General features: G+C 46.2%; 1 protein-coding gene and 1 non-coding gene across 2 annotated transcripts; one reads left to right on the plus strand and one right to left on the minus strand.

Annotated features, from left to right (window-relative positions):
• Positions 1 to 578: 578 nt before the first annotated feature.
• Positions 579 to 13,855, minus strand: GGCX (gamma-glutamyl carboxylase). Its single transcript, XM_055399603.2, has 15 exons — positions 13,713 to 13,855; positions 13,152 to 13,322; positions 11,706 to 11,864; positions 11,084 to 11,249; positions 8,915 to 8,993; positions 7,745 to 7,851; positions 6,277 to 6,440; positions 5,661 to 5,926; positions 5,385 to 5,516; positions 4,881 to 5,032; positions 4,280 to 4,449; positions 3,937 to 4,067; positions 3,295 to 3,442; positions 2,925 to 3,120; positions 579 to 2,499 (listed from the first exon to the last, which is right to left on the minus strand). The coding sequence occupies exons 1-15, from the start codon at positions 13,753 to 13,755 to the stop codon at positions 2,307 to 2,309; spliced, it is 2,277 nt and encodes a 758-aa protein (XP_055255578.1). The 5' UTR covers positions 13,756 to 13,855; the 3' UTR covers positions 579 to 2,306.
• A 1,605-nt stretch (positions 13,856 to 15,460) lies between these two features.
• Positions 15,461 to 15,567, plus strand: LOC129540164 (U6 spliceosomal RNA). The gene has a single exon (XR_008682615.1). It is a non-coding gene; the product is annotated as a U6 spliceosomal RNA (small nuclear RNA).
• The last annotated feature ends 11,687 nt before the right edge of the window (positions 15,568 to 27,254 follow it).

The following is a 27,254-nucleotide window of genomic DNA, read 5'->3' on the forward strand; positions in this document are numbered from 1 at the left end:
ACCATGTTGGTCAAATAATGAGGGTGAGGATGTAGCATCTGTAGGCTGGTGAAGCAGCACCAGAGAAATAACGGCCTTGAGGTTTGGTTCAGCATTTATTAGGATGATGCCTGTTGTCAAGGAGCTTGCAGACTAAGAGTGACAAAGGTGGCTTGTCCTCTGCCTAGACCCAGGGTAGAGGTTGGGGGTTAACAAGCCCAGGGAGGCTAGCAGGTGCAAAGGCATGAAACGGTGACGGTGGTTAAAGCTTGAGAGTCAAAAGCATAAAGTGCTAATGAAAGGGAATGTGAAACGCGTTTAAGTTGAAAATCATAGTTTCCTAAGGGGGATGACACTGGTCAGGGACAAAACTCCTAAATGCTGGCCTATAGTAGGAAGCAAAGCCTTGTGCCTAAATAAACACTGATTACCAGGGTCTGAATACTGAAACCTGGAGAACCCAGATTTTCTCCAGTGAACAGCTTTTCTTAACAGTATTAAGTACCCACAACATCCATTGTCAATTGGAAAATGAAAAGTGGTACACAGTTGGGGGAAAGTAACATCCTTGCCTGTACAAAGATACTGTAAGAGTTCCCTTGAAAATGAACTACTTTTATTTTCACCAAGTAAAAAGGAGGGTGGGGCAGCAGTTATGGGGAAGGACACAGTGCCAAGGTATATTGTGTCTCTGAAGGGATCTGCAACAGGACTGAAAACCAGTTTCCCACGCATGGTTCTTAGCAAAGTGCCTGTGCCACAGCTATCTCTAACCCACAAATTGCCTTGTGTGAATCACAGGAACTTACTGCCAGGCTCCACTTGGATCCGTTGAGTGCGCTTAGGCCCAACCTGCCCAACTCCCTGGCAGCCCTGTTCTGATCTGTCTCTAACTGGATTCCAGTATAAAGGCTGAAAGGACAGAGGTAGGAGAGATGAATTCAACAGGTCCAAAAAGTAAGGTAGAACTGATGATGGGCCTTGAAATCTTAAGAAATGGAAGGAAAATGGAAGAATCAAACAGATGCCATTTGGTGATAAAGAAGCAGTTGTGAATGAACGCATCTTCTGTTTATGACAGTTAAAAACTCTGGGATAACCAAGTGGAGCTAGATAAACAGCTCTAGAGCACAGGAAAGAAATCTAAGCAGCGGCATCCCTGGAAACCATGGAGTGGACACAATCATCCCAAGTGTGTATGGTAAAAAGGCAGACGCCTAGGAAAGAACCCTGAGATTGGATGGAGTGGAGCATGGGAAAAGACTGAAAACAAATGCAATCCTTTATCAAAGTAATGGACTGCCAGCCTGCTGCCGCTGGTCTCTGCCTCCACACAGAGTTCCCAAACAGGGCCTGTTTTTTGTTTCTGTTGCTAATTATGCATTCTTACTTCCTAGCCCAGTGCCAGGCCTTTGAATTTTCACAGAATTGAGGATCTTCCTGAATCACATCCAAATTTTATACATCTTGACTGTAAACATCCCCTGATTTCATTACACTTGGTTAAATCTCACTTTACATCACCTCTTGCTCATTGAAAGCTAGAATAATGCTAAATACTAAGCTTATTTTTTAGATATATACCACTATTAATCATCTAAATTCTGTTATCAGTTTAACTTTCTGCTATTCTATGCTCATAACCCCTAGTGATAACCCCTAGTGAAAAACTGGCTGTATAAGTAATAGGAAAAAAAAAATCAAAATTGCAATGAAGAGAAAATTACGGTGCATCTAAAACCTGATCACCATCCTAATCACACTTTATAATCAGACAAGTTTTAAGCTATGTTATTTCAGAATTACTGTCAGTGATGGTGCAGGACTTAAGCCAAACAGACTTGAGGTTCAGCTCATCCCTTATTAGGTATATGTCTTTGAGTGAATTATACTACCCCTCAGCCTCAGTTTTCCCAACCACAAAATAGGGCTTATGGCTCTTAAGGAATAAGTGTAATAATGCTGGCACAGGGCTTCACACAGTGCCTGTATATGGCAAGCACTTAAGAACAGCAGCTGTTATTTTCATGGAACATTAACTCTCATTTGGCAAGGAGCAAGTCACTTTAAACCTGATTCTGACCCCTTGAAAGACATTTTCACATTGTTTTTTAACCCCACTGCCTAAGCCCCTCAACCTTGGAACTGATAAATCTTATCCTTGCTTTATTTCCTTGGTCCCTCTAATCTATCCCTTCTGAATTTATTACAGCTATGGATATGGAGGAAAAACAAAAAATCTGAAGTAGTTTTTTCACATGTCCACTGCCTAGGTAATGGTCCTGTGACTGGCTGCTGCCACAGCTGTAATCCACATCTGACATCCATCAGAACTCTGAGTGGACAGGGTGGGAATCCGGCTCGGGAGGGTTAGGATTTGAAGAATCTGTGTTTACAGGACTCGGCTCTCCCACTGGCTCAAAGGGTCGCAAGTTGGCGTAAGTCACCTCTTGGGCCAGCTGCTCCAGGGAAGGGCGGCCTAATGCCAGATTTCGAAGTGAGATACAAGTCATGAGAAAGCTGAAAAAGATTGGAAAAAACCAGCTGTCCAAACTCCCATTTCAACACAGGCAATCCTGCCAAAGCCCTCAGAGGACACCTGGTCATCTGGCCTCTCACACACAGATAAGAATCTCCCCCCAGACACCCCCATCCCAGCTGGAAGGGCACTCCACTCTTCACACAGTCTGACTGAGGATTCCAGGGTGGGGTAGGAATAACCCACAGGAAATAAACTGAGTCAGAACAAGACAGCGCCCATCAGACACACCATTTTCTCTCCCAACCAATCAGGGAGAGGAGCAAGGAGAGAGGAAAAAGGGAGAAGTTCAGCACTGGGATTGTCCTGGGAAAGAGTCCCTACTGTTAGTTATTCTCACCAGAGAACAGTGACCCAGCCTGCAAACATCCAATGACAAACACACGTACTATTGGGTAAAGCTTACCTGCGGCGAAAGATAAAGAGCTTTCGCAGCAAGAAGCGGACAAGTCGTTCATGGAAAGGGGCATTTCGCCGGCGTTCAATCTCCTGGAGCCTTTGCTGGCGTCTAAGGAAGGTCTGGACCAGTGGTGTTGGCTCAGGGCCGCCTTTGACTTCCCCTTCGAGCAGAGGTTGCAGCTCTGGAGGCAGAGGCCCTGTTTCTGTCCGGAAGAGGGCAAAAAGAGGAATCACTGAGAAAAGAGCATTCTCTCTTCTAGAACTCCTCTTTCCCCAGATAGACACTTCAAATTCATTCGTTAAGTGGGCAGATCCTCGATCATGACCCCAACTTCCTGTAAAGTGGGCTCTCTTAGCCCAAATCTTCAGACACTCACCACTTCCATTCTCTACCTTCTCCTTCAGTTCTTGAAGATACGCCAGGTCTTGCTCTAGTGCAACCTCTGTAGTGTTGACATAGATGTACATGTAGCAGGAAGGACTGGACGACACTGTGTACACCTTATGGTACTCACCAGCAGGCAACTGACAGGGGGGAAGAAATGGATCCCTCATCCTCTAGCCTTTCCCTAGCCAGCCTATGGCCTCCCTCCACTTCCCACCTCCATCTTTTTTCTTGTATTTTTGGAATCCAAAGGAACTGACCTCTAGAATCCTGAATGAGGTTCTTTATAGCCCCCAGGACCCTTGCTTTTTCAGTCCCACTGTACTGTTGTTATTTAGTCGCTAAGTCATGTCCAACTCTTTCGTGACCCCATGGACTGTAGCCCACCAGGCTCCTCTGTCCATGGGACTTTCCAGGCAAGAATGCTGGAGCGGGTTGCCACTTCCTTCTCCAGGGGATCTTCCTGACCCAAAGATTGAACCTGCATCTCCTGCAATTGGCAGGTGGATTCTTTACCAACAGCCACTAGGGAAGCCTCCCACTGCGTTACTGTTACGTAAAAGCATTTTGCATTTATACTAAATCAACTGCACTCATCAAAAATTTTTTATCATTGTTAATTCAAGCCAAACACCTGCATTTTTTCTCCCTCCTGAAGAGTCTGGTTCTTCTGTTCTGCCACCAGCTCCACGGTCACCTCCCCTTGCAGCAGCTGGATGCTAGTGTTGCCCAGGTCTTCGCTCACGAAGTTCTCCAGGTGAAGCCCTGCCAGGGGCAAGAGTTCCCATCCCACGCCAAGGTGGCGTGAACTCACTCCGAGTCAGAAGAGAGAAATCATACCTTCACCACCACCTCCACCTCAGGTTTCAAAAACCAGCCTCCACCAGAAGCAGACCCTCCCGGCTCCATCACACACTGTGTCCCTGGCCTAGGGGGCCAGAAGGGAGACAGCAAAGCCTTTGTGCTTTCTTCCATACCAGGGAAATCTGCAATGAAGACCACTTCGGTGTGGTTGTCCAGGCTGCTCTTGATCTCCTGTAGTTTAGTTCGCCAGGGAGACAGGTCCATCAGCAGTGGCTGCAGCCAAGGTGTACGCTGGAAGGGGGACCAGGCAGCCCGCACAATGTCCACACGAGGGTCAAAAATCCTTAGGGAAAGAAATCATGTTCTAAGGAGGCCACAGCCACCTACATACCGGAATTTCCAGTTCTGTTCATCACTGTTCCCGGATAGAACAAACAGGGTTTTCCAGAAAGAAGAAACAGCCTATGTCAGCATGTTACTGCCAGCTGGGGACAGAGACAGAAGAAGGGAAAGAGATTCTGGAGCACTGAGAAGAATGGGGGTTAGTGGCCGCCTGAGGAGAGTTAACAGCTTCTAAGAGAATGAGTTCCCTTTTCTTCGGGATGACGGTGCCCTCTGCTGGATGCAATCAGCTATGCCCACAACCAGGTCAACAGGGACATGCACCAGAGGACAGCCTTGCAAGCAAGACAACACTGAGTAGCACAGGCTAGTCATCTTGGCCAAAAAAAGCTGGACTTCACGTTTTCCCCCTTCTCTGCTCCCCTTGCCCACCTCTGCTGGAAGCGGTCATTGATGGAGACCCAAATATCAAAGTAGATCTGGGGCTCAGTGACATTGTACTTGGGCAGCAGGCGGCTCAGGCAAGTGGCATATTGCTTCAGCATGTCTGCATGGTCCTTCCAACGCCGGCTCTGTGTGAATACCTGCCCCAAACCCCCACATTAGTCCCACCTCGTTGTTATTGAGCTTCCAGACAGGTCATGCAGTGCCGAAGGCACAAAAAGATCCCTGCCTGCTGCCGGTTTTGACAGGGAAGAAAAAAAAAAGAGACCCAAAAACTATGTGGAAGAATTTCTTTCATCACTGGGCTAGTGGTACTCACCTTTCTTAAGTCTCATCTCACTCAGTTGAGGAACGTGAATGACACTGCCCCATTTCAACCCCCACAAAAGAAGGTTCCACCTGGCTCCAGAGAAAGGGCAAAGTGGACCCACAGAGACCAGACCCCAAAGCTCAAGGGGGCCTCTGAAGGCCAGGAAGTTAGTGGCATCTCACCCCAGGGTTGAGGTAGCCCAGCTCGCCGGTGCGGCCATCACGGTAGGTGATCTTCACGTGCTGGTGGGAGCGGGAGTGCACCATCATGTCCCAGGAGTAGCCGTATAGCCCATTGGTCCAGTTGTTGTACCCCTGAGGAGGCAGGGCGATGGGAATCAGCTCCATGCTCCTCATGTTAACGCCGTCCTCTGCCCAGAGAGGTCCCAGACCTGCCTGCTTCTCTCCTGAGCACTGTCCCCTCTGCCACTATCCAAGCGGACCCCAGCCCACATGCACCTGTGTGAGGAAGTGGGAATAGGGCAAGAAGAGCTGCTCCAGGAGGTAGAGCAGGGTGAAGGCAGTGCTCAGCTGGTGACGCAGCCCTGGCTTCTGACTGCCTCTGGCCCGGCTCCTCTTATACATGCAGGAAGTGCTGGGCTGAGGGGCAGTCTTGAGAGGTAGCAGCTCTTGCAGCTTTTTCGGGCAGTGAGCTACCAGCTTCCGAGGCCACTCAGGAGAGCAGAAGAGAGGGCTGCTGGCCAGCATGACGTAGGGGAACATGCCTAGAACAGCAGGGAGGAAACCAGCACTTCAGGAGTTTGGCTGGAAAACGTGGCTCATCCCCTCCACACCTCCCCTTCTCCTAGGCATCCTCTCCCAGGTATTTCACTTATGATGAAAGAAGTTCTCAACTGGAGCCTATTACTTCCCACAGAAACTTATTACAAAACATACTAGCTGAGCCAAAAAGCCCTGGGCCGCCTTCCCATTTGTTTCCATCTCTCAGAAATGACGTCCGGCTCAGCTTAGCTCCTGTTCCTGTCACCATCTCCCCCTGCCACATGGGCCTCTGGTTCGTCCCTCCCCTGCATACCTGTGGCTTCCTGTTTCCCACCAGATTATAGGAACTGACCAATGCTGAAAAGCTGGGAATTCATGCAGTGGAAGTAGGACACGAAGACGAAGCCGATGGGTCTTGAGGCATCAAAGAAGAGCAGGAAACCAGCTGAGAGGTCGAGCAGCAGTCCGCACCAGTGCACCACCAGTAGACTCGTCATCTCCTCGGACAACACAAGTCTGCAGACACCAGGGTCAAAGCTCAGGCACTAGCACGCATGGAATACTCACAGTTGAGGCACCTCTGCTACCTTCTCCATGCTGCATGATCCACCCTGGCAGGTGGGTAGAGAACACCACACAAAGACATCCTCTGGGAGGGTTTTCCAACCCCTTTTCTTTCCCACATAATTTAAGAGTGTTAGTTGCTCAGTCATGTCCAACTCTTTACGACCCTAGGGACTATAGCCCACCAGTCTACACTGTCCACGGGATTTTCCAACCCAGGTATTGAACCCGGGTCTCCTGCACTGCAGGCTGGTTCTTTACCATCTGAGCCACCAGGGACTCTCACATATTTCAGGTGTCCAATTTCTTTCAACATGCCCTAAGTACTAAGCAAGGGCAGAGCTCCCAGAGCAAAATTTGACTGAGCAGTGTGTGTGCTGTGCAGGGCAGGTTCTTCCTGGAGGTATACCAGAAGAGAAACTTTAAAAGGGGAACACCTGGCTGATATAATGATGTCAAACTTCCGGAACTGGGAGGTGTCAGAGCAGAGGGAAGAGTACAAAGTAAGATAAGAAGGGGGTTCCCTGGTGGTCCAGTGGTTAAGAATCTGCCTGCCAATGCAGGGGACACGGGTTCGATCCCTGGTCTGGGAAGATTCCACAGCCATGGAGGAACCAAGCCCACTCGCTGCAACCACTGAGCCCACACACCTGGAACCCGTGCTCTGCAACTAGAGCAGCCACAGTAATGAGAAGCCCACACTCCACAGCTAGACAGTAGCCCCTACTTGTCACAACTAGAGAAAGTCTATAGCAACAGAGACCCAGTGCAGCCAAAAGTAACATTAAAAAAAGGAAGGCAAAAGGAAGAAGAGATGGGAGGAAGAGAGAAGTCAGAGAGAAGCAGTTATTAACAATGGTTTTGTTGGGGAAGGGGAGCTGACTGTTCATCTTCTTGGCACGCTAGTTGAGGAATCTGGGCAAGAGGCTGGGGCAGCCACCCAAGGACAGAGGCCCCACCACAGCAACTGCTGTGACACTGACTCACTCTCCAAGTCACCTAGTGCTGGCACTTCCCTTTCCTTTATTTCTTTTCCCTTTGTTCCGGCCCATGCTGTAAGTCTCCCAGGGGCAGCTAAGCCTAGATCTTCTGACATCATCAACTCTGCCATCTGCTGAAGAGGGAGATGAGTGGACAGAGTGAAGCATGCAGCAAATTTAGGCAAAGTGGGAGCAGCAGCTGTGACTGTAGACCTGAAGGAGGTGAGCCCCCGAACCCTGCACCTGGCCGCTCTAGGCCTCTGCCCTGCTGCTCACTTGAAAGGGCTGAAGAGCCAGTGCCGCGACAGGTATTCCATAGAGTAGCCTTCCACCCAGTCTGCGTCCAGCTTCTTTATGCCCGCAATGAAGTACACGATGAAGATCTGCAAACACGATATGCAAAACGAATATTCAAACAAAGTCAGAACCTCACCCTCCACAGACAGTCACAAATCAGTTCTGACCTCAGTCCAGGGCCTGAGAGACGAGATCCACTCTATTCATTCATCTCAGATGTTCACTCATCTAACATCCTACAGATATCAGGCACAGTATTAGGCAAAGTCAGGACGGAAAACTCAGGCTTCCCTGGTGGCTCAGATGGTAAAGAATCTGACTATAATGCAGGAGACCTGGGTTCCATCTCTGAATTGGGAAGATCCCCCGGAGAAGGGAATGACAACCCACTCCAGTATTCTTGCTTGGAAAATTCCATGGACAGAGAAGCCTGGCGGACCACAGTCCACATGGTTGCAAAGAGTCGGTCAGGACTGAGCAACTAACACTTTCATTTTACTTTCACTTTTGAAGGAAAAGTCATGAAGGAAAAAGAAAGTCATGAAGCACAGAGGTTACTCTTTCCTCATGAGGATTCTAATCTAGTGGGAATAAAGCTCTATCTTTGTATGACAAGGTGAGAGACCCCAGAGATTAGGAAGTAGATTAGAGAACAGGGAGAAGCCAGGCCAGCTTTCCAGCAAAAAGGGAAAAAGAGGGATGTCCCTGGTGGTCCAGTAGATGAGAATCTACCTACCAATGCAAGGGACATGGCTTCAATGCCTGACGTAGGAAGATCCTACATGCTGAGGGGCAACTTAGCCCATGCGCCACACAACTAGTCAGCCCACGCTTTAGAGCCCACAAAACTCTCTTGCCTAGAGCCCATGCTCTGCAATCAGAGAAACCACCACAATGACAAACGGGGGCACAGCACTGAAGAGTAGCCCTGCTCTCCACAACTAAAGAGAGACTCATGTGCAGCAACGCATGCCCAGCATAGCCAAAAATAAAATCAATAAGTAAAAAAAAAAATTAAATAGTTGAATTTCAAAAAGGAGCGGGGAGGAGGAGAAGATTCAGGGAGGCCAAGCAGAGTGAAGTCTGGCAGTGGGCGGCCATGCTGCCAATGGCTGTGAAGAACACCCCCTCTCTCCTGCGATCTGGTACCTGGCCACGCAACACAGCATAGTTCCAAAGGGGCACATGGGCGTTCCGCTTCCGGGCACTCAGCAGGCCATCCACGGACCTGCAGTGACGAGGGAGAAGGGTGGAGGACGGGTTCTTAGTCCAGTCCCATTTCCACCTTGCTTTTTAAATGTAATCATCTCTCTATTCCAGGATATCTCTGTAATGATCTCTCTATTCTAGGATGTCTCCCACATCTTCTCAGTTCTCTGGGCTATTCTGAGGCCCTTTCGAATTATTTGAGCACCCTGTAACGATTATTTCAAGTCATAACAGAAACTACTAGTTGTGACAACTAGTGAGTTATAACAACAACAAAAAATTCAGTGTTTAACATCTGTTAGTTAGCAAATTAGTCTCTCCTCATAAAAAAAAAACAGGAAAAAGACTACAATGCTAGCACCAGAAGAAAGGGGCTGTAGACCCTCCATTCCCCACCCCATGGCCACAGGGCAGCTGGCAGTAAGACTAGCATACATTGACCTCCTGTTACCTCCATGAGGGAAGGTGTACTTCCCCCTGCTCCACCTGCCACCCCATCCACTGCATGGGAGAAAGGCATAAAGAATCACTGATATGCAAAAAAAAAAAAAGATTACAGTGCTAAAATAGGACTAAATTTGAAAAAGAAGGAATTTCAGGGAATGTTTGAAAAGCTGGCGTATCAAAATATACATAGTGCATTTAAAGCAAAGTTTCAGTTTTCAAGACAAACTGACATTTCACAGACCTGGATGCTAGGATCTAGGGCCAGGTTACCTAGGCTGAGAACTGACAAAACCAGGCTACTTAGATTAGATGTATTCTGGGGAGGCAGATGCAAAGCAGGTTTTCAAGAAGACACAGAATGAGCAGAGAAGCCAGGAAAGGGGCAGGTTATTATACTTGCGCTCAAGAGCACTGGAGTCTGCCACTAGGGAGACCTGGAGTCTCATTTATGCCTCTTAACTGCTCGGTGACCTTAGACAAACCCTTTATTTCTCTAAGCCTTAATTTCTTCATTTATAAAATGGGAACGTCACTATGGACCTCAAAGGGTTATAACATGGACAAAGCAAAAGTGTTTAGTGTAGTGCTTGGCATGTGGAAAGCCTTCAGTGAACAATCGGTATTTCTTCAAATTGTGCAAAAATCACAAAAATGAGACTTTCTGGGGTATTCTGTCAAAGAGTATTAGTCACTCAGTCATGTCCAACTCTTTGTGACCCCATGGACTGTAGCCCATCAGGCTTCTCTGTCTATGGAATTTTCCAGGCAAGAATACCAGCCATTCCCTTTTCCAGGGGATCTTCCTGATCCAGGGATCAAACCTGGGTCTCCTGCATTGCAGGCAGATTCTTTACCATCTGAGCCACCAGGAAAGCCCAACTGCCTCTCAATTCTTTATGATGAGAGCTGGCCACTCTGAATGAATGTAAAGGTTTACAAAAAGGGGATATCTGCATAGGTGTACTGACGATTGACATGTAATTAATGACTGATAAATCACTAACGAATCCAGTGTTTGAGTTTTTCTTCCCACGCCCATGTTACTGACAGCTCATACTTGCTTTTCACTTAGTAATAGAAAGATTCGTTAAAGATCATCAGCTCTGTCACCCTGTCTCCAAATCCCTTTTCCATCTCCCCGGAAAGATGGTCACGTAAGCCAGAGGTGGGGGAGAGTTGCCTCCTCCAGGGACACCACTGCTGAGCAGCCCTGGTGGGCCCTCTCCTTCTGACATGCCTCTGAGCCACAGCAATGTCTACTCTTGGCTCTAATTCTGTCCCTCACAGAGAAAGTCTGCTCCCTCTTCCACATGACCACCCTCGAAATATTTGAAAATAGCTATGTCTGGCTTTAGTCTTCTCTTCTTCTAAGAGGATTACAGGAAGTGGACAGATCAAGGCAGCTGGGGAGATAGGGAAAGAGTGAAGGGGTGGGAATGAAGCCATTGTGCTTGTGGTCGCCCTCAGAGCTCCCACCTCGCTGACCTTTGCCCCTCCGGAGTCCATCCAAGTCACCTTTACTTGTTTACAAGTTACGTTTACTCTGTAAAGCATGGTTGAAGATATGTTTGCTGGGATAAGTGCTAGGACCTTACTGGGCCCCTACCTCTGGTGACCATCCTGACACAGCCAACCCCTCCCTCGTTCCTCCCAGACTCATACCAGTAGTGGTGTGCATCCACAAATGTCAGCTGAAAGGCCAACAAGCCATACAGGTAAGAGTGGTTGTTCCACGACGTCTTGTCCAGGAGAAACACATACCAGTATGGCAGCAGGAATAACACACAGCTTATCCGGTAGCACAGGCCCAGCATCATGCCCAGTGCCCCTGCGATTGGTAGGGGAGAGGATTAAGAGGTCAAAGGGTCGCCACAGGCCCAGCTCCCCTGGGACAGGCTATGGGTGGGGTTAAGAAAATCATCAGATGTTTTATAGTCAGATAAAAATAAATTTCAACTAAATGTTATTTCAATATTTTAAAAAGAGTTAAGGGGTCACAGCTCAGATGACACACAGGTCAGCAGGATGAAATTATAAGTTATAGAAGAAGTGAAATAAGAAAACCTAGAGAATTCCCTGGCAGTCCAGTAATTAGGACTTAGTGTTTTCAATGCCAAGGGCCTAAGTTCGATCCCCAGTCAGGGAACTAAGATCTCACAAACCATGTGGCACACCCAAAAATAAAAATGAAACCCAAGACCCTGGTTATTCACCAGCATGCTTCAGATTTCTGGGTTTTAGGAAGGTCAGTCAGTACTCCCATTTCTCCTGCAGTTTCTCTCACCCAGAAACATGATGGTGTAGACCAGATACATCCAGTCAAGTGGCAGTGGCTGCAGGGCGTCCAGCAAGGGGAAGCGACACACCTCCAGGCCATCCAGGTATCTTCGGTCTAGGGAGCTGAGACCCCGCTCCTGGGGAATGTCCAGCACCATCATCAGCCCTGAGAAGGCAGAGGGGAAGGGTGCCGAAAGGCCTCAGCAAAGGCAACCATGGAACATACTGGAACACAGTCAAGCACACCCATCTCCAGAAAGAATTCATTCAACAATAATCATGCTTGCCAAGTCGCTTCAGTCATGTCTGACTCTTTTTAATCCCATGGACTGGAGCCCTGTCCATGGGATTCTCCAGCCAAGAATACTGGAGTGGGTTGCCATTTCCTCCTCCAGGGGATCTCCTGACCCAGCGGTCGAACCCGCATCTCCTGCATTGACAGGCAGGTTCTTTACCACTTGTGCCACCTGGGAATTGGTTGAGTGCCTACTCTGTGCTAGGCATTATGCCAGCTGTAGGATGTCAGCCACTGTACCTCGCTGAGCCAATTCCCCATTTGTGAGAAGGGGCTCATAATATTTTGCAGGGTCTCAGAGAAGATTAAATGAAAGAAGCGTACAAAGTTCTATCGAAGGTATTCAGGTTTTGATAGTCATGTTTGTAAGGTCTGTCCTATTGGCTACACAAAGTGCTCTGGGGTGATGCGCCCTCAACCTCTTTTACTTCCTGGCACAGCAGTATCTGGCCAGCACACTGGGGTAAACAGAAAGGCTACTCAGGTCAGGAAGCCAGCTCCAAATTAAGGCATTTCTCAAACCCAGGACAATTCGGTTTGGCCTGGTTAATTATTTGCTGGAGGTCTACCCTGTGGTTCATAGGTCATTCAGCAGCATCCCTGATTTCCGTGTAGATGCCAGTAATCACCTCTTCCCCTCCCCTCACACCTAGTTGTGACAAATACAAATGTCTACAGACATTGCCAAATGTCCCCTGAGAGCAAAATCGTCTCCAGTTGAGAACCACTGGGTTAAGGAAAGTAATATCTTGGCATGTCTGTAACCCATTCCAAACATACATGCTGTGGCCTATGAGTTAGAAAGGTCTGGATTAGGGAGTCACAGCCTAAATGGCTGCTCTGTCACCCCTGCCATTTCTCTGAAGACTAGTCCTTAGCGAAGTTATTGGAAAACTTCATTCCACAAATAGAATGGGTTCCTGTTCCTCTGTCTCTGTATTTCCTGTAGCCTTGGATCAAAGCACTTCTGATCTCCAAGCCCTAATCAGAGGAGACAAAACTGGGTTACAAAGAGTTCTTCCAGGATATTAGTCACTTCAGCTTTTAGAAAAAGGAAGGTTAGCCCACTAAGCAAGTAAGTATCCAAGAAATGGACAAGGGACAATAGTCATTCTCTCACCCCCAACCACGCTGGCACCTCCCAGACACTGGACTTACCGAAGAGAAAACGGAAGACTGCCAGGCTTGCAGGATCCGTGGGTCTATTCAGCAGGCTCACCAGCCTCTCCCAGCTGGACACATCTGTCCACTCAAAACCCAACAGTTTCCCCATTCGGCTGCCCTGACGGGGCCCTGAAGTCTGTGCAGCCTTGTCTTTCTTTACTTTGTCTGCAACCAATAAATGGAGAGAGTTGCACGTGCACGTATGGGAACGGAGATATTTTAAAACAGACGCCTTCTCAAATCAGAGAAATCTCCGTCTAGGGCTTCTGCCTACCTGGGTTCTCCCACAGATCTCTGAATGCTCGAAACATCCCTGCAGTGCAACCCCTCCTCCAGGATCCCCCAGTGCCCTAGAACCTTTCTCAGACTGCAGCCCCCTAATCGCAAAGCGCCCTGAATGTCATCACCCACCCCGAAACAGAAGACTGCAATCTCTCTCTACAAGACCCTTCCCACCCGACGCTCCCTTCCCCAGGTTCCGCAGGGCATCCCGCCCCAACCCCTCCGAAAGCCGCACCCCTCTCTATCCGCCACAAGGCGGGGCTCTGAGCCCACCTGAGCCCCGCGGGGCCCGCGCGGGCCGAGCAGAGACCTCCATGGTCTAGAGGAGGTAGATGTGCCACAGCAACAACCCCCGAGCCTGGGGGCGTCGCAAGGGGCGGCTCCCCTAAGCCCCGCCTCCCCGACACATCAGCACGCGCGAGACCGGCCGGAAAGCGCCGAGACTGTCGTAAAGGGCCCTAGTCCGCCGCGCCGGACTCCCTGCTTGGCGGTAGAGGGCGGAGCGAGGGATCTGGGGGCGGGGCAACGAGGTCGCGAGGGGGCGTGGTCAGGCCCCGCCTTCGTGGGTGACCGAGGTGTGAAGGTGTACACGGACCTGTCTCTTTTCTGTCAAGTACCTAGTCTCGTCACTGAGGCCTCCCGAGTCCTCTAAGCTCTATCAACCTAAAGAAGACTCTGGGCGCCCACGACCTCCCTGGGTCCCTTCCCGCCCCTATTAAGTCGCTGCAGATGTGTGAACGGTGCGGGTGCAAAAGTCAGACTCTTCCAGAGAGTTTCCCGCCCAGTTGAGGAGGCACCTGGGAGGGCTGTCCTGGCCTGAAACCAGAGATTTGAAAGCAGCAGGAAAAACCCGAACGACCTAACTGCAGAAGGAATGCAGAGTAGGGGCAGTAAATAGAGTATGTTTGGTTGGGCTCCCCTGGTGGCTGAGAGGTTAAAGCGTCTGCCTGCAGGAGACCTGGGTTCTGATTCCTAGGTCAGGGAGATCCCCTGGAGAAGGAAATGGCAACCCACTCCAGTATTCTTGCCTGGAGAACCCCATGGATGGAAGAGCCCGGTGGGCTACAGTCCACGGGGTCGCAAGAGTTGGACATGACTGAGCGACTTCACTTTCACTTCGCTGGGGAAGGTGAGCCTTGAACAGCTTTGTAACATTATTTCTCTGCCCTGGAATTAACAAGTAGGATCAGAGGAAGGCATCTTAGTGCAGGGGTTCTCACACTTTTTAGTCTCAGGACCCCTTTATGTTGCTACACACATTACTGAGAACCCTAAAGAGCTTTTTATGAATAATAGGTTTTATTTTTCCGTATTTACCCTATTGGAAATTTACCCAGAGAAATGTTTGAAATATGCATTGATTCACTAAAAGGAAAAAAAAAGTGATGAACCCATTACTTGTTTACATAAATAACATTTTTATGAAAAAATTTATTTTCCATACTAAAAAATACATGAGAATAGTATTGTTTTACATGCAGATCTCTTTAATGCCTGGCTTAATTGAAGAAAGCTGGATTCTCATTTCTGTTTCTGCATTCCATCTGTTGTGATTGAAATATATGAAGGAAATCTGGTCTCACAAATACTGTTGGTAAGAAGAGAAGTATGTTAATAGGCTCTTTAGATAATTGTGGATATTCTTTGACACTACACCTAAACTTACAACGGGTTGTTTTTTTAAAGGTTAGTTAAATGTGGGGGCTTCCCAGTTGGCGCTCGTGGTAAAGAACCTGCCTGCTAGGGCAGGAGCCATAAGAGACAGGGCTCAGTTCCTGGGGTGGGAAGATCCACTGGAGATGGTCACGGCAACTCACTCCAGTATTCCTACCCGGAGAATCCCATGAACAGAGGATCCTGGCAGGCTACAGTCCATGGATTCTCAGAGTCAGACGAGACTGAAGTGACTTAGCATGCATACAATCAGATGTGGGATTGGAAAACATATAATGAACTTTACACTCTTATTGTATTAAAATCAAGCTTCCCTGGGTGTCTTAGATGATAAAAGAATCTGCCTGGTGCTCGCTTCGGCAGCACATATACTAAAATTGGAACGATACAGAGAAGATCAGCATGGCCCCTGCGCAAGGATGACACGCAAATTCGTGAAGCGTTCCATATTTTAAATAAATAAATAAAAGAATCTGCCTGCAATTCAGGAGACCCGGGTTTGATCCCTGGATGGCCAAGGATGCCTGGAGGAGAAAATGGCAACCCACTTTACTGTTCTTGCCTGGAGAATCCCATGGACAGAGGAGCCTGATAGGCTACAGTCCACGGGGTCACAAAGAGTCGGACACGACTGAGCGACTAACACACACATTAAAATCATTGGTATATCTTGCAGAGGGAAAGGATGAGTGGGAAGACAGTTAGGGACTTTGGAATCAACATGTACACACTGCTATATTTAAAATGGATAACCAATAAAGACCTACTCTATAGTATAAGGAACTCTGCTCAATATGATGCAGTGACCTAAATGGAGAAAGATTTTGAGAGAGTAGATGCATGTATGGGCTTTCCTGATGGCTCAGTTGGTAAAGAATCCACCTGCAATACAGAAGACCTGGGTTGGGAAGATCCCCTGGAGAAGGGAAAGGCTACCCACTCCAGTATTCTGGCCTGGAGAAATCCGTGGACTGTAAAGAGTCAGATACCACTGAGTGACTGTCATTATCACTTTCACTTCACAGGTGCATGTATAACTGAATCATTTTGCTGTATACCTGAAACTAATACAACACGGTTAATCAAATATAAAATAGAAAGTTTTAAAAAAATTGTTGGTATATCTTGCACTTGAATGGATCTTTTACTCCTGACAATTTTATAAAATCATACAGATGGTCATTTGGAAAATACTGACCATCTAAAAACGAAGCTGTGCAGCTCTTCTAAACGTAAAGTTCCTAAGTGTTGGGAAGCTGCCAGGCACACAGTGGCAGACACGAGTTTTCTCAAATTTCAATTTTCACTTGAAAGCTCAAATTTTACCATTGGCAACAAATACCATCTATTGTTTTCCTTGAATGGACAGGTTCCTTTCATTTTTGATAAAGTATTTGCTAAATGCACCAGTTTGAATAATCACAGTTCTTCGGTCCAATGTCCTTCCAAGTAAAATGGTACTTCATTTTAAGAGAAAAAAGATAAAAACAAAGATGCTTGACATCTTATTAGGATATTGCAAATTTGGCAATTCCCTGGTGATCCAGGTGGCAATTTCACTTTCATGACCTGGGTTCAGTCCCTGGCCTGGGAACTAAGATCCCACAAGCCCCACAGAATGGCCCAAAAATAAAAACAACGGTGAGATTCTAGAAATTCAAGGCTCTGAAAACAGCAAATGCTGGTAAGGAAATGGAGCAACAGAAACTCTGCTTACATTGATGGTAGGAATACAAAACAGTTGGAAGACAGTTTGGCGGTTTCTTACAAAACTCAACATACTCTTACCATATGATCCAGCAATTGTGCTCCTTGGTATTTACTCGAATGAGTTGAAAATTTATGCCCACGCAAAACCTGCACAGGAATGTACCTCAGCTTTATTTATAACTGTCCGAACTTGGAATCAACCAAAATATCCTTCAGTAAGTAAATGGATAAAATAAACTAGCACATCCATATGATGGAATATTCAGTGATAAAATGAAATGAGCTATCAATCCACAAAGACATGGAGGAATCTTAAATGCATATTGCTTAGTGAAAGAAACCAATCTGAAATGGCTACATACCATGTGATAACCTGGAAAAGGCAAAACTTTGGAGATAGCAAAAAGATAGGTGTTTGCCAGAGGTTGTGGGGGAGGAAGGGAGAGATGAATAGATGTAGCACAGAGGATTTTTAGAGAAGTGAAAGTATTCTGTATGATACTCTAATGGTGTCATGATGAATTCATGTTGCTATACATTTATCAAGACCCATAGAATGTATAATATAAAGAATGAACCCTAGGGACTTTTCTGGTAGTCCAGTGGCCAAGACTCCCAATGCAGGGGCTTTGGGTTCAATCTCTGGTCAGGGAACCACAGTCCATACACTGCAACTAGGAGTTCGCATGCTCAACAGAGATCAAAGATCCAGCGTGCTGCAACTGAGACCCAGCAAAGCCAAATGAAAAATAAATTAAAAAGATTAAAAAAAAAATAAAATTTAAAAAATAGTGAACCCTAATGTAAACCACGAACTTTGTTATTGATATCAATATTAGCTCATCAGTTGTCACAAATATATCACACTAATACAAGATGTTAGTACAGGAGAAACAGGGAGAGCATGAAGGGTGTATGGAAGCTACTACTCAAAGAAAAATCTATTAGTTTGAAAACAAAGGTGAGTTGAGTTCACAGTTTAATTGCACAAGTGTTCTTTCTTAGAACAACTATGAGACTGTCATTGTATTTGGGTATACAGAAGCATTGTATTCATATTTTCCAGTTCTTCACACAAAATAGTAAAATGATCTGTACGCCAGTGACAGGAATTTATAAAATTAATAATTTTATACTGCTTCACTAACAGCATTCATTTTATAAAAATTTTTTTTCCCTTGTTCTTTAATCTTTTTTTTGGCTGCCTCTCCTGGCATGAGAAACTTCCCCGACCAGGGATCAAATCTGCACCCCCTGCAGTAGAAGCACAGAGCCTTAACCACTGGACTGCCAGGGACGCTCCAAGAGTGTTCTTACTTGACATTGGCATTTTTTAAATGTGGTAAGCGCATGGCGGAGAGGAATGCAGTGGCTACTACTACAATTGGGTACCGCGGTCTCACTCCTGCTAAGTTGCCAACAGTTTTGCCCATTTTTCTTTGCATTATCAGTTCAAATGTTAACACAGTTAAAAAGGCAAATAACATCTCAGTATTATTATAGTAAGTTTTGCCCCTAAAGACTGCAGGGGTTCATGGACCATGTGCTGAGAACCACCATCCTAAAGGAAAAAAATTGGCAGGGGTAGATGTGGTAGAGATTATTGGGCACAGATGTGTCTGGCAGGTGGATTCACCAAGTGTTCCTGCTGTTGAAGTCTGGCCCACTTCTAGGTCATCCTGATACAACACTTTGGAAGCCATAGATCTATTAATATTTAGGGGATGCATCTCTTAATCCACTGTCAAATCCCAGTGCAGGTGAATACATTGTGGATTGGGAAGTTTAGGCTAGATTTTTTAGGATCACTCAAAATTAGATGGCTCTGGACTTCCCTGGTGGTCCAGTAGTTAAGAATCCACTTGCCAATTTAGTGGATATGGGTTCAATTCCTGGACTGGGATGGTTCCACATCCCTCAGGCAACTGGGCCTCAGCATCACAGCTACTGATCCTGTGTGCTGCAGCTACAAGAACCACTACTAGAGAGTAGCCCCTCCTCTCTGCAACTGGAGGAAGTCTGAGAGCAGCAATGAAGACCCAGTGAAGCCAAAAATAAATATATAAAAAATTTAAAAATACTAGATGGCTCCATTTTTGTTTTATTTATTTTTTTAACTATTTATATTTTATTTACCATCTGAGCCACAGGGGCTTCCCTGGTGCCTCAGATGGTAAAGAATCTGCCTACAATGCAGGGGACTCCGGTTCCAGCCCTGGGTTGGGAAGATCTTCTGGAGAGGGGCGTGGCAACCACTCCAATATTCTTGCCTGGAGAATTCCATGGACAGACGAGCTTGGTGGGCTACAGTCCATGGGGTTGCAAAGAGTCAGACATGACTGAGTGACTGACACTTTCACATTTTTATTTTGGCTGTGCTGCGTCTTCCTTGCAAAACCTGGGCTTCTCTCCAGTTGGGTGCACAGGCTCTAGAGCAAAAGGGTCAGTAGTTGTGTGTGAGGGCTTATTTGCCCGAGGCATGTGGGATCTTAGTTCCCTGACCAGGGATTGAACTCATATCCACTGCATTGGAGGCAGATTAAAAATCACTGGACCATCTGTTTTGTTTATTTTTAAATTTTTGGTTGCACTGTGTGGCATCCGGGGTCTTAGTTCCCCAACCAGGAAAGTCCCTAGATGGTTCCATTATGTTCAATGCTGATCGTATGTCTTGTGCGAAGAACTGGACAAGTTACAGAGGAGGAAACTAATGATTCAGTTGTGGTCTCTGTCATAAAGGAGTGTAATAATAAAAGTATACAGGAATAATAAAATAATAATAGAATATAGGAAATCATAAGTTTTAAATGAGGTTCAAAGTGCTACAGGAGCACTGAGGAAGAAATGAATTACGACTAGAGAAATCAGAAAAAAAATTTTGAAACCTTGGGCCTTAAAGAATGAGTACAATTTTGAGAGGAGAGGGAAGTCAAAAATTCTGAGTAGTCTGGGTAAACTGAGAGCATTCTCTCTAGAGAAATGCAGTTAATAAATGAGATGTATTAACTCTTCACCTCTCCATCCCATGATTTTAACTTGTTTTCGTTCAAGTTGTTGATTTCTGGTTTACCCTTTCAGGACCAAAATTTGGAGACTCATGGCATTTAGCATTCACTTGGTGGTTCAGACGGTAAAGCGTCTGTCTACAATGCGGGAGACCCGGGTTCGAGCCCTGGGTTGGGAAGATCCCCTGGAGAAGGAAATGGCAATCCACTCCAGTACTATTGCCTGGAAAATCCCATGGACGGCGAAGCCTGGTAGGCTACAGTCTATGGGGTCGCAAAGAGTCGGACATGACCGAGCAACTTCACTTTCACTTTCACTTATCCAAAAATACTCCAAAATTTGTGGTGGCTCAGTGATAAAGAATCTGCCTGCAATGCAGGAGATGTAAGTTTCATCCCTGGGTCAGGAAGATCCCCTGGAGGAGAGCATGGCAACCCACACAGTATTCTTGCCTGGAGAATCTCATAGACAGAGGAGCCTGGCGGGCTCCGATCCCTGGGGTCGCAAAAGAGCCGGACACCACTTAGCAACTGAATAACAAACAAAAGGAATTTCTTTATGGTTCTTTCCTAATGAAAAATTATATTTCTGTCTGCACTGTAGAGAAAGAAGGCCCCTTTCAGATGTTTCAACTCAATACCCTAAACTTTTAGTGAGTGCCTACTAAGTACAGGATATATGTTATTTTCTACCAGGGGTACCAAGGTAAAGACATAGCTCCTGCCTTCACAGAACTTAAGTAGTAAAGTCGCTCAGTCGTGTCCGACTCTTTGTGACCCCGTGGATGGTAGCCTACCAGGCTTCTCCGTCTATGGGATTTTCCAGGCAAGAATACTGGAGTGGGTTACCATTTCCTTCTCCAGGGGATCTTCCCGACCCAGGGATTGAACCCGGGTCTCCCGCATTGGAGGCAGACGCTTTAACCTCTGAGCCACCAGGGAAGCCCCTACAGAACTTAAGAGTCTCGAAAAATTCAAACTGGGAGATTGGGATTGACACATACACACTACTATATATAAAATAGCTAAATACCACAGGGAACTCTACTCAATACTCTGTAATAACCTCTATGGGAAAAGAATAAAGAATGGATATATGTATAACAGATTCACTTTGCTGTATGGCAGAAACTAACAACATTGTAAATCAACTATATTCCAATAAAAATAAATTTTAAAAAAATGTCTATGCAGGGGACTTCTCTGGTAGTACAGTGGATAAGAATCTGCCTGCTAATACAGGGGACACCAGTTTGATCCCTGGTCTGGGAAAATTCCAGGGCAACTAAAGCCCCTGGGCCACAGTTATTGAACCCGAGTGCTGCAAACTGCTGAAGCCCTTGTGCCTAGAGCCCCTGCTCCACAACAAGAGAGGCCGTCGCAATGAGAAATGTGCACCACAGCAAAGAGTAGCCCCCACTTGCCACAACTAGAAAAAGCCTGCGCGCAGCCACAAAGACCCAGCACAACCATAAATAAATACATAAGTTTTTATGTATTTTTTAAAAATCCACCTTCCAATGCAGGGGACTTAGGTTCAATCTCTGGTTGAGGAACTAAGATCTCACATGCTGTGGGGCAACAAATCCCTTGCTGCAACTACTGATCACACAAGCCATAACTAGAGAGAAGCCCTTGATCTTCCAGGAAGATCCCATGAGCCAAAATAATGACCCACCACAGCCAAATATTTTTTTTAAATGTGTATGCAGTTTATGAGGCTTCCCAGGTGGCACTAGTGGTAAAGAACTAGGCTGCCAATACAGGATAAGATACTTGGGTTTGATCCCTGGGTGGGGAAGATCCCCTGGAGGCGAGCATGGCAACCCACTCCAGTACTCTTGCCTGGAGAATCCCATGGACAGAGGAGCCTGGCAGGCTCAGTCCATAGGGTCGCAAAGAGTTGGACATGACTAAAGTGACTTAGTACACATACGTGCACACGCAGTTAGTGGTAAAGCTTATTGAAGATTTTATGAAAGATCCAGTGTGATGGTGATCAAAAGAGGAAGAAACTGAATTTCAGTGGGGACATTTGGAATGCTTCATGGAAGCAATGATGAATGAAGCAGGATATTCACTTGTCTCAATGACACAAGTCCAGTTGAGCAAAGATGGTTTGTTTTGGGAAGGACAGGTAATTTAGTATGGCTAGGGGGCTGGAAGGTGAGTCTCTTGAGAGATAATCTTCAAAAAGCAGGTTTAGAACAATCTTGGAATGCCAAACTAAGGAGTTTAGGCTTTACCCTGGGGGTAGGGTGCAGCATTCTCAAATTGGTGTTTTAGGCTTCCCTGGTGGCTCAGAGGTTAAAGCGTCTGCCTCCAATGCGGGAGACCCAGGTTCGATCCCTGGGTCGGGAAGATCCCCTGGAGAAGGAAACGGTAACCCACTCCAGTATTCTTGCCTGGAGAATCCCATGGACGGAGAAGCCTGGTAGACTACAGTCCACGGGGTCGCAAAGAGTCGGACACGACTGAGCGACTGAACAGACAGACAGACAGACAGACAGGAAGATAAGGAGCAACCATAGAAGGAATGGATGGGAGAGGATAGTCAGTTTGGAGGTGGATCGGAGAAGAGATCATCCTGGCATTACCTAGGAAGCAGAAGTGGGTATGAAAAGGATGCGGTGTATTTGAGACACATGACTAAGACTTAGTGGCGTCCCATATATGCAGATGACACCACCCTTATTGCAGAAAGCGAAAAGGACCTAAAGAGCCTCTTGATGAATGTGAAAGAGCGAGTGAAAAAGCTGGCTTAAGACCCAGCATTCAAAAAACTAAGATCATGGCATCTGGTCCCATCACTTCATGGCAAATAGATGGGGAAACAATGGAAACAGTGACAGACTTTATTTTCTTGACAGACTTTATTTCTTTCTAAATCACTGCAGACAGTGATTGCAGCCATGAAATTAAAAGACTCTTGCTCCTCAGAAGGAAAGCTATGACCATCCTAGACAGCATATTAAAAAGCAGAGACATTACTTTGTCGACAAATGTGTGTCTATGGTTTTTCCAGTAGTTATGTACGGATGCGAGAATTGGACCATAAACGAAGCTGAGCACCGAAGAATTGATACTTTTGAACTGTCATGTTGAAGAAGACTCTTGAGAGTTGCTTGAACTGCAAGGAGATAAAATCAGTCAATCCTAAATGAAATCAGTCCTTAATATTCATTGGAAGGACTGACGCTGAAGTTGAAGCTCCAATACTTTGGCCACCTGATGTGAAGAACTGACTCAACAGAAAAGACACAGATGCTGGGAAAGATCGAGGGCAGGAGGAGAACGGGATGACAGAGGATGAGATGGTTGGATGGCATCGCCAACTCGATGGACATGAGTTTGAGTAAACTCTGAGAATTGGTAATGAACAGGGAAGCCAGGCATGCTGCAGTCTATGGGGTTACAAAGAGTTGGACATAACTGAGCGACTGAACTGAACTGAACTGATTCTCTGTATAGGATGGCTTAGGGGTTCCTAACTTGGGACAGTGGTAGAATGGGAGTACTATTCAGGAGGAGGAACATGGGAAAAAGATAAAGGGTTTGGTTTGGCTGTCAGATGTGTCTGTGGATTGTCCGGGACATTGGAGAGGCAGCAATGGCAATTAGAGACAGGTATGGCATTTGGAGGGGGGCGGTTCTTCTCAGGTAGCTCAGGGCTTCCCACGTGGCGCGAGTGGTAAAGAACTTGCCTGCCAATGCATGAGACTAGAAGAGATGAGGGTTCGATTCCTAGGTCAGGAAAATTCCCTGTAGCAGGGCATGGCAACCCACTCCAGTATTCTTGCCTGGAGAATCCCAGGGAGAGAGGAACCTGGTGAGCTACAGTCCTTAGGGTTTCAAAGAGTCAGACACGACTGAAGTGAGCTAGCATGCAGGCACTCACAGATTTGGGGATCATCCTTAAATGGCTGTTGAGACTGTAAAGGCGTTGAGTACCCTTCCTTAGGGAAAGCAAGGTTTCTAAACCTTGGCAGTGTTGACATTCGGTCTGTATATTCTTTGTCTTTGGGGTGGAGGTCGTAGGCTATCCATGACATTGTAGGAAGTTAAGCATCCTTGGCCTCTACCCACTAGATGCCAGTAGCACCACTCCCCCCATCAGTTGTGTCAACCAAAAATATCTCGAGACATTGTCACATTCCCTGGAGGGCAAGATCAACCCCGCAGAGAACTATTGCTCTAGGAGAGAGGGTGGAGTCAGAAAATGGCCAAGGGCAGAACCTTCCAGTTCTAAGGGCAAGGTCAGAAAGAAAGAGAGCACCTTGGGAGAGATGGGGGTGACTCGTTTTGTAACAGTCTATAAAGAAGGGTTTGGAGACAAAAGAGGCCTTGGCAGCGGTGAGAGGTTTATGATCTTTCAGGAGCAATTCCAGTTGAGCCTCCTGAATGTGCTTCCTCCTTGTTCTCTAGCCTTTCCCCTGAAAGGTACAGGAGTCAACTGCCCACTAGGGCCATAAATGAGATATATGCCAGTGTACAGCAAAGTTTGCCTGATTGCTTTGCAGGGTGTTCATATTCCTCTTCCCTTCTGTCATTCCATTTGTTCTACTACTCTCCTTTTTCATTTGTAATATGCCTTAGCAGAAATAAAGACATATATACCCATACTATTTAATGCTAACAATAATCCTGCAAAACAGCTTTCATTCTTGTTCCCATTTTGCAGATGAAGAAACCAAGGCTCCCAGAGGGAAGTGATTTGCCTAAGACCTCACAACAATCGGCTTCCTAGGTGGCTCTAGTGGTAAAGAACCTACCTGCCAGTGCAATAGACATAACAGATTCTGGTTCGATCCCAGGGTCAGGAAGATTCCCTGGAGAGGGAAATGGCAACCTACTCCAGTATTCTTGCCTGGAGAATTCCATGGACAGAAGAGCCTGATGGGCTACAGTTGCAAAGTCGGGGCTGCAGAGTCAGACACAGCTGAATCGACTGAGCATACAAGGATGCATGCCACAGCCAGGCAGCAGGAGAACAGACGCCCAAATCCGATCACACAGGGACTGAGAAGGCTCTTCAGCATACTCCAATTGCTTCTTTGGCTGCAGCTCCTACCACATAGTGTCTTTTCCTTACAAAGTGACTGACATTCCCCTCCTCCTGGGATACAGCCTTCCTTGACTAAAGGAATCAGTGAGTTCTGTTCTCTTGTTCCCTGCCCACAGCGCTATTTCTGCTCATTGAGTACCATTCAGTGCCTTACCTTGTGAGGGTGGTAGCCAGATGCTCTTCCTTTTTTTTTGGCCACACCAGCTTGTGGTATCTCAGTTCCCCAGCCAGGGATTGAACCCAGACCACAGTAATGAAAACCCAGAATCCTAACTACTAGGCCATTCGGGAACTCCCAGATGGTTGTCTTTGGGTCCTCGTTACTGTGCGGGCTTTTCTCTAGCTGTGCCTCCTGGGGGTGTCTCTGTCTCAGTGCTCAGGCTTCTCATTGCTGTGGCTTCTCCTGTTGCAGAGCATGGGCTCTAGGACTTACAGGCTTCCATATTTGTGGTTCCCGGGCTCTAGAGCACAGGCTCAGTAGTTGTGGCTCACGGGGCTTAGTTGCCCCAAGAATTGTGGAGTCTTCCCAGACCTGAGATTGAACCCACATCTCCTGCATTAGCAGGCGGATTCTTCGCCACTGAGCCACCATGGAAGCCCCCAGATAGTTTTCTGATAAAGGATAACAATGCAGTGTTTGTACAGGTGAGGCTAAGCCTGCAGCAGTTCTGAAAGGTGAAGATGAGGACACAATTCTGTAAGGTGAAGATGAGGACGAACGGGTTACAGGCCCAACCATAGGCACTGCTGAATCTCCCTGACAGTTGCTGGATCTAGGCCAAGGGTCAGTTCCCTCAGGGACATCAATGTATGTCCAAGGCTTGCGGTGGCATACCAGACCCGATAGCTCCTCAACTGTTGTAACTCTCCTTACAACAAGAATGTCCAGGGAATTCCCATCCAGGGAATCCTCTTCCATTTCTTCCTGTTCCCCTCAAACATCCTACTCTGGTCTTTGTTTGTTGGCATCTCTCATGTTCCCTTATCCGCCAATTCACTTAACATCTGGAATTCTGAGTATCACAAAAGCCACTGACAGTTTTTTAAGTACCAGGCACAGAATGGAAGTAATCGAAGCTTAGAGATTACATAAATCTGTCCAATGTCACAAAAATGTTAAAGTATAGATCAGTGTGTCTCTAGAAATATAATTTGAGCCACATTGGTAACTAAACATTTTCTATTAGCCAAATTAAAAGAGAAAAGAAACAGGTGAAATTAATTTTACCAATATTTTAAAAATTAACTCATATATCCTAAGTGTCTATTAACATATAAATGGATAAAGAAGATGTGGTATATATATATATATATACAATGGAATATTACTCAGCCATAAAAGAGAATGGAGTTTTTCCTTTTAAAACAACATGAATGGACCTCAAGGTTGTTATGCTTAGTGAAATAAGTCAGACAGAGAAAGACAAATCCTGTATGATATCATTCATATGTGGAATCTAAAAAATATTAATACAATAAACTACTGAATTTAACAAGAAGCAGACTCATAGATATAGAGAATAAACTAGTAGTTAGCAGTGGGGAGAGAGAGGGGAGAGGAGCAATTTAGGAGTAGGAGATTAAGAGGTATGAGCTACTATGTACAAAATAAGCTAAAAGGATATATCATACAACATAGGGCATACAGCCAACATTTTATAATAACTATAAATAGAGTATAACCTTTAAAAATTGTGAATCATTATATTGTATACCTGTAACATATAATATTGTATATCAACTATAATTCAATAAAAAATAAAGCACTTGGGACTTCCCTGGTGGTCCAGTGGTTAGGAATCTGAGCTTTCACTTCAGGGGGTATGAGTTTGATCCCTGATTGAGGAACTAAGATCTGGCATGTCATACAGCATGGCCAAAAGTATAAATAAATAAAGCAAGTTACAAATTTTTTTAAAAAAGGAAAAAGATCCAAAACATTATTTCAATTTTATATATTGATGAATATATAAAATTAATAAAGCGATATTTTCATTCTCTCTCTCATAATAAGTCTTTTAAAATCTGGCGTGTTTTACATCTCACCTCAGTCAGACGAGCCACGTTTCAAATGTTCAACAGTTACTTGTGGTCAGTGGCTACTATACTGGACAATGATATATCAACAGGGACTTCTCTGGTGGTCCAGTGGTTAGGACTTCTAGTTTCCAATTCAAGGGATGCAGGTGTGATCCCAGGTTCAAAAACTAAGATCCCACATGCTGAGGGGCAACTACTGAGCCCGCACACTCTAGATCCCGTGCTCCTCAACAAGAGAAGCCTGAGCACTGCAACGGAGAAGTCCCCGCATCCCGCAACTAGAGAAAGCCCACTCGCCCCAGGGAAAATCCAGTGTAGCCA

Source organism: Moschus berezovskii, chromosome 11 (assembly GCF_049115385.1).
Source record: "Moschus berezovskii isolate FMDL1 chromosome 11, NW_MosBer_1.0, whole genome shotgun sequence".
Lineage (NCBI taxonomy): Eukaryota > Metazoa > Chordata > Mammalia > Artiodactyla > Moschidae > Moschus > Moschus berezovskii.

What these genes read in the sequence shown, in the direction of transcription:
- GGCX (XM_055399603.2), bottom strand. Translation starts at nt 13,755, where the DNA reads ATGGAGGTCTCTGCTCGGCCCGCGCGGGCCCCGCGGGGCTCAG. An exon ending in GAAGGTAGAGAATGGAAGTG is followed by an intron (nt 3,121 to 3,294) that starts GTGAGTGTCTGA and finishes TCTTCCGGACAG; the next exon opens with AAACAGGGCCTCTGCCTCCA. An exon ending in CTCTTTATCTTTCGCCGCAG is followed by an intron (nt 2,500 to 2,924) that starts GTAAGCTTTACC and finishes AATCTTTTTCAG; the next exon opens with CTTTCTCATGACTTGTATCT.